Below are 7500 nucleotides of genomic sequence, written 5' to 3'. Positions count from 1 at the left end.
CAGACAAACACACTCTCTCTCTGTCTCTCTATAGCTGTCCTTATTTTACAGACACACACACACACACACACACACACACACACACACACACACACACACACACACACACACACACACACACACACACACACACACACACACACACACACACACACACACACACACACATTGGAAACATCAGAGCAGACCTCAAAATATCCCCGAGCCTCCATTTTAAAGCCATTGGCACAATTACGAGCAAAGAGGGCGCGGAGCTGAGCCCTCAGCCTGGAGCCCTGAGCTCGACCACAATCCCTCAGCTGCACCGTGGCTTTAGGGTGTGTGTATGTGTGACCGTTAAGAGTGTGTGTAGTGGGTGTGGTTGTTTGCGTACGTATGCGTCTGTTTTGTGTACCTGTGTGTGTGTGTGTGTGTGTGTGTGTGTGTGTGTGTGTGTGTGTGTGCGAGTGTGTGTGTGTGAGAGAGAGTGTGTGTGTGTGTGTGTGTGTGTGTGTGTGTGTGTGTGTGTGTGTGTGTGTGTGTGTGTGTGTGTGTGTGTGTGTGTGTGTGTGTGTGTGTGTGTGTGTGTGTGTGTGGTTGGTTGGTTGTGTATGCATGTGTGTGCTTGCACGCCTATGTGATAACACATTACGGAAATTCTAGCCAGTTCCCTTTGTAAGTAGTGTGATTCTTTTTAAAACATGAACTCAAGAGGACATTGTGTGTATGTGCGAGTGTGTGTGTACCCGTGCCTGTGTGTACACATGCCTCCATGTCTTTGCCTGTGTAAATAAAGTAGGGTATTTCTATGCACTGTTTCCCTTTGTATACAGCTTGATTATTTAAAAAATATTAACTCAGGGGGACATTGTGTGTGTGTGTGTGTGTGTGTGTGTGTGTGTGTGTGTGTGTGTGTGTGTGTGTGTGTGTGTGTGTGTGTGTGTGTGTGTGTGTGTGTGTGTGTGTGTGTGTGTGTGTGTGTGTGTGTGTGTGTGTGTGTGTGTGTGCGCACGTGTGCATGTGTGTGTGTGTGTGTGTTTCTTTACACATGTGTCTGTGACAGGTAAAAACCCAGAGGATGTCGTTCGGAGATACACAGAGAAGATCAAAACTGGTCCTGATGAGGTAAGACGCACCTCTGTTGCCTAGCAACATGCCAACAATAACATGGCACTTGAACATCTTTCAATAGCCTGGGCTGGTCTGGGACCAAAAACCGTCGTTTTTGGCATAGCCCAGCCCCTGACATAGTTTTAATTCAGTGGTGATGATGATATAATGTGCCTTTCATTGTCAGTATACATCTGTACAATGAGAATTATGCACAGGCATGATGATAGTGAAGAATAAGCTGAATGATAGTGATGAGGGTGATAAAAATGATGCTGCAACTGCTGCTGCTGCTGATAATAATGATGACGATGATAATGATGATGATGATGATGATGATGATGATGATGATGATGATGATGAGGGCGGCAGTGTCAAAGACGTGTTGTGCTGATGAAGTTGCTCTCTTTATCATTAATGTTATTTTTAGGACTGCACCATCTGCATGGAGCGACTGGTGACGTCGTCGGGCTACGAGGGCCTGCTGAGTCACCGGGGCATCAAGCCAGAGCTGGTGGGCAAGCTCGGCAAGTGCGGACACATGTACCATCTGCTGTGCCTGGTGGCCATGTACAACAACGGCAACAAGGTGACTGACTGCCGACTGAGCAGCTTGCACAGCACTAACGGGAGCTAACATGTAGCTCCGCTAATTTGTGCATAACATGTAGCTCCGAAAACATCCGCTAATTTGTGGGTAACATTCAGTGAGGGTGTGGTGGTTATATGTGTGCTAACTATACCATACTGTACACTTTTTGGTTTGCGCAGCACTAACGAAAATGTATATGCTAACGGGTCTTGTAGGGATACACTTTCTAGTTTGTGAATTACACTCGATGAAGGTGAGGTAAAATGGGCTGACATGTAGCCAAAAGCACTAATTTGCAGATATCATTTGCTGAGGTTGCGGTTATATGTGCACTAACGGGGCTTGTGGGTATACACTTTCTAGCTTGTGAATAACACTCGTTGAAGGTGAGGTTAAATGGGCTAACAGGGACCGAAGTAACATTGGCAATCTTGTGGATAACACTTAGTGTGGGTGTGGTTATACCTGTGCTAACAGGGCCTAGTGGTATACTTGTGAGTTTGTGAGTAACACGTTAATTTGTGAGTAACACAGGTAAAGGGTAAAGTAGAACTATCAAACTGGCTGAGGGTAAAGTAGAACTATCAAATGTGTCGACTTTGAGGTGAAGTGCACAAAGAAGGCTGGTAGGACATGGGCTTATTGGTGAATGACATTCACTGAAGGTGTGATAAATTGTTATGGCAATGTTTGTGGAACAAAAGCTAATTTGTGAAGACTTGCTCAGCGTGAATCGGTAGGAAAAGAAACATTGACTAAGACTAAGATTTTTTGACGGTAAGGCAAAGCTCTCCAACAAGGGGCTATCAGAATGCTGGATAATTTATGAATAACAGTTACTGGGGTTGCTAAGTAAGGTAAAGTTCACTTGTGACAGAACCGTGTTTTGTTTTTCGTGATGTTGCTGGGAGAGCTCGTGATCACTCACGAGTAGCGGAGTTACCAGGACCTGGTGACATTCTTTGATTATATAATGATGAAAGTAGATAATTAAATTACATCAGTGGAAATTAAAGTCATTAGAATGCTAATGGCGGGGAAAGCGGAGAGTGTCAGTGAGTGATTAAAAGGCTGATAATTAACTGGAGGCTTTATAGTGAGTATAATTACAGGTGAACGATGCCGTAGAACGGAAGGCTTTTTTGATTCCCCCTTTTACACAATAGAGAGAGGGGGGGGGGAGCATCCTGATGTGTGCAGCCCAGTTACGTCATGGTCGTGTCATTGCTTTGGCCTATTTATGTCATCTATGAAATTCATTATACATCAATTAAATATTACACCTCAGCCAATAGGATGACTTTACTGAGACACAAAATATGATGCGTCATTTTAAATGTCACTGATATCTACGATGGGATATTAACTTATGAACAGATTAACAAAGAGCACTTCAGTTCCACTTGTTTTAATGTTATTCATCAATAAACACATTACAGGATTAGGTAAATATGACTGTTGCTGCCATTTTGTTGGTGCAAAAAGCAGTCAGGCAAATCTGGGCATCTTCTATTTATCTTTACGTCATCTTGCCAATTTTGGTCTCCTGCTGCCGTCATTTTTCTTCTCTGTGATATTGGGTCCAGCACACACACACATGCACGCACGCACACACACACACCCTGTACACACACACCTGAAGAGTCATCACACCAGTTTTAAGGGGTATGCCGCTATTTTGGGGCTTACTACATTTAAAATTTTCATGTTAAGCATTGTCTTGCTTTAAGACAAGTTAAAAGAGGGAATATGTCGCTAAGCTAGCGAAAGTCAATGGATCCGTGTAGCATCCCAAAATAGTGGCATACCCCTTTAACTTCGAAATACGATTCTGCCTCTAGACTACAGTACCACTCATTCATTGATCAGCGTCTTGAGTTGGAAATGGAGAGTAGCATTGATATGCGATTCATTTCCTTCAAGCAAATGTGCTGAGGAGACACTAATTATGAAAATAATGCCAGCGGTCCCATCTGTCCTCCGCTTGAACAAACAAAAAATTGGACGCCTCTCAAATTGCTAAGTGCTGCATATAGTCAATTACTGTAAGACAGCTCAGAAACAGACAGATCGCAGAATTGACATTGGCAAAAAAAACAGCTATGCACTGAGGAGAAGTTGTAGAGAGTAGAGTAGAGTATACTTTATTAATTCCAAATGGGACATTAAGGTGTTCAGTAGCTTGCATACATAAACACAGAATACACAATACATTACACACATTATTACACATTAACCATGTTTAGCTCACTCTTACAAGTCTTGAGTGAGCTCTACAACACATCTGTATCCTTTACAGCAGGGGTCCTCAACCTTTTCCAACATGGGGCCCACTTAAAATATGCACAAATATCCAGGGCCCACGTCTGACTAAAAAAACAATAAAACAAAAAAGTCAATAAAAAGTCAATCAACAGATCTCACAAACACAACAAACACAACAACAAAACACACACAAAAATGTGATTTTGATTTAGATTTTTTTTAAATGACTTCAAGGCCCACTTGTAATACCTTCAGGGCCCACCAGCGGGCCCCGGCCCACAGTTTGAGAATCACTGCTTTACAGTATTACTGTACTAATAATGAGTCTTAGGTCAGCCATCTTATTGTGATACAATCTGAGCTTACGTGTCTCATGTGCAGGGCTCTAAATTAACTTTTTTAGATTAGATACTCACAACAGACACATACTAGCTAATGTGTCAAGGTGGCTAGTATATTTGTCTTTTCTACCTGCCAAAATGAATTTTCACTAGCATGTGCCCAGTTGGCAGAATTTAGAGCCTTGATCATGTCTAAATGGTGTTGTAGCAGGAATGATCACCCGTTGAGCAGGCGGAACGTCTCACTAGATTAGGAAGTGGTGCCCATAGGAACGTACCAAGCGCAGTGGTTAATCTACTCTCTCACGAAGCCTTAGATCAACATTGACATTGCATTGCAAACAACAAAGTAGCTAACGAAGTTAGCAACTGTGGTTTTGTTGAAACCACATAATCTTAATCATACTATTAGTGTTGTTATTATATCTGTACGAGTACTTGTACTTATACAAGTCTGGCAGGGCTCTAAATTAACACCAGCCGACTGGTCAAATGCTGTTGAAGTGTCAGTTTGGCTAGTGGAAAAGACCAGCTACTTTGGCCTAACAGCGACCTATTAGCGACATCTACTAGCCATTGTGGCTGGTGGCGGAAAAAGTCAATTTAGAGCCCTGAACTCTTCAGTAGATTGTGTCATAGTGATAGCATATCTTTAGCTTGGGTGAGGGCAGGCCGATCTGAGCCTAGCTTGGGTGAGGGCAGGCCGATCTGAGCCTAGCTTGGGTGAGGGCAGGCCGATCTGAGCATAGTGCAGCACTCTGTTCCGACCATCTGAGCCCCAGTGTCCCCCAGGAGGTCTCCTTGGTTACAGTGTGTCTCTTAGAGCAGACCTGTAGCATCAGTCCCTCCCTGGCCATGATGCAGCAAAGAACTGGAGCACACAAACACACACATATACAGGAACACACACAAACACAAACACACACATACAGAAACACACACATGCAAGCACACACAGGCACACTATCTCACACACACAGAAACACACACGCACGCAGGCAGGCACGCAGGCAAGCAGGCACGCATGCATGGACAGAAACCTACTCAGGCACACATGCACAGCGTACATGCACACAAGCACATATACTCACACAAACACACACTCACATCCATGGCCGTAGCCAGCCATGTGAAGTAGGCGAGGTCCATAATGCGCGCGCCAAAATTTTATTATTAATAAAAAATATAAATTAAAAATTAATTCATAAAATAAATAAATATAGGCTACACAGGCCTGTATATAGGGCCCTCCTCTATGAATGTATAGGCCTAATGTGAAATAGTAAATATGTAGACATGTATAATAATAAATATGTTGTAGTTTTCAGCCAACTCAGCCTATTCCCTTTGAATGGCTATGCTTTGGTATCATGCCTCTTTTATCATAAACAGCATTCTCCCAGTCAGTAAAGCCCTTTGTAAGGAAGCTTAAGTTTGACCCAGAAGTTGCACAATAAGCTACATCCTCAACCATTCATATTTTCTCCCAATGAAATTACACTTCAGCTGTTTTCCTCCAAAGGTACAGGGATAGCTATCTCTGTAGTGCAAACCACCTATTTTGGAGTAAACATTTTTCTTCCTAGAGTCGCATCAAACGTTTTGTTTTAATTTAGTTGTTATAGTTTAGTTTAGTAGTAGTTCTTCACAAGCGCAGAAGACAAAATCTATCAACGAGAAAGAAAAGTAGCCTATCCTCCGCGCTCCTGAGCCATCTGGTGCGTCACAGCTATGCAGACACAGTAGTCACGGGAGCCTCTTCAGGTGTGGATATTTTACTGCGATTGAGTCTGACGAAGCAACGTCGATAGTCTTGGCACTTGTCCAAATTAACAGGAAAATATCCACACCTGAAGATGTTCCGGTGACCTCCTCTATCAGTGTTTATCACAGGCTTTCCAATTTACAATCAATTACCTTTCACGGATATCCTATGCTTTTACCTTTATGCAGCAGCTGATGCAGCAGCCGGCCTTCTTAAAATAATGACTCAAATGGCTTTTTAAGACACCATAGCCTACTTGTTACGCATGAGCTTTAGGTAAACAACGGTTAGCTTTTCTGTTGGCAGAGATCTCACCAAGCGCGGGCTTTCTGATAGGGGAGATCTCACCAAGCGCGTGCTTAATGGGCGCGTTTGTGACGGCACATTACTGCGCAGGCTGCACACGCACACTTTGCCATTTCAATGCATTTTCTAACCAGAAAGCATGGTAATTTTGCGTTGCGCAATGCGCTGTCACGAACGCGACCAAACACTTGCGATGTCGGCTGAGTTGCGTTCTCTCCCACGAGTCGCACCACTTGCGATATTAATTAAACTTGTTTACTCGCAAAAACAGAACACAAAGGCAAAACTAGCACACATAGCACATGGAGGTTAACCACAGTTTGCACAGGACGCTTCACAAAGGTTTATAGATGTTTTTGTGTGTTTCAGTTGGTCATATTTGCTGTTAAAATAATAATAATAATAATAAAACCTCTCACGATAGGCGAGGTCCGGACCTCGCTAGCCTCAAATGTAACTACGGCCATGCTCACATCCCACTTGCTCAGCCAGAGTCCCTGGACACACTGTAGTCTAGAAATGGGGCAGGTCCACTGTGGGCGTTGGTGAAATCTGTTGCGGAGGGAAACACTTCTTAGGACGGAAGCTTAGCATGACTAGTGGTTAATTTAAAGATTTTTAATTGTAAGTTTTACAAAATATATGTTTTCAATAGGCTAATCATTGAGTGTTATATTTTAAAGTGTTTTGAACATTTGTGAACTATTCATTGTGATATATGTGAAATATAAAATGTATTGAATTGCCTTGTCATCCTGGCCTTTTACAATAGTGTGTGTGTGTGTGTGTGTGTGTGTGTGTGTGTGTGTGTGTGTGTGTGTGTGTGTGTGTGTGTGTGTGTGTGTGTGTGTGTGTGTGTGTGTGTGTGTGTGTGTGTGTGTGTAAGTGCACACATGCGTGTGTGTGCATGTACGCATGTACTGTATAGACAGTGCCCTCCATAATTATTGGCACCCCTGGTTGAGATGTGTTTTTTAGCTTCCAAGTATTTATTTTTTTTCTAAATAAAATGGGACCTTAATGGAAAAAAAGAGAAAAATCCAACCTTCAATACAAGTGCATTTATTCAGTGGGGAAAAAATCCCACATAAAGAAATAATTATTTGACATCAAATAATGTGTGTCACAATTATTAGCACCCC

At 42.8% G+C, this 7500-nt stretch overlaps 1 protein-coding gene across 1 annotated transcript in view; it reads left to right on the top strand.

Moving 5' to 3' along the window:
* The window catches only part of dtx1 (deltex 1, E3 ubiquitin ligase), an 84639-nt gene that overhangs the window by 67569 nt on the left and 9570 nt on the right, over positions 1-7500 (top strand). Inside the window, exons 7-8 of the mRNA XM_063195480.1 lie at positions 1043-1104; positions 1520-1678. Of these exons, the coding sequence (XP_063051550.1) occupies positions 1043-1104; positions 1520-1678 (221 nt within the window). The remainder of the gene's footprint in view (positions 1-1042; positions 1105-1519; positions 1679-7500) is intronic.

The sequence above is a fragment of the Engraulis encrasicolus genome, chromosome 3, assembly GCF_034702125.1.
Source record: "Engraulis encrasicolus isolate BLACKSEA-1 chromosome 3, IST_EnEncr_1.0, whole genome shotgun sequence".
Lineage (NCBI taxonomy): Eukaryota > Metazoa > Chordata > Actinopteri > Clupeiformes > Engraulidae > Engraulis > Engraulis encrasicolus.
Note: the sequence above shows the minus strand (reverse complement) of the source record. Positions and strands in the feature narration are given on the sequence as shown.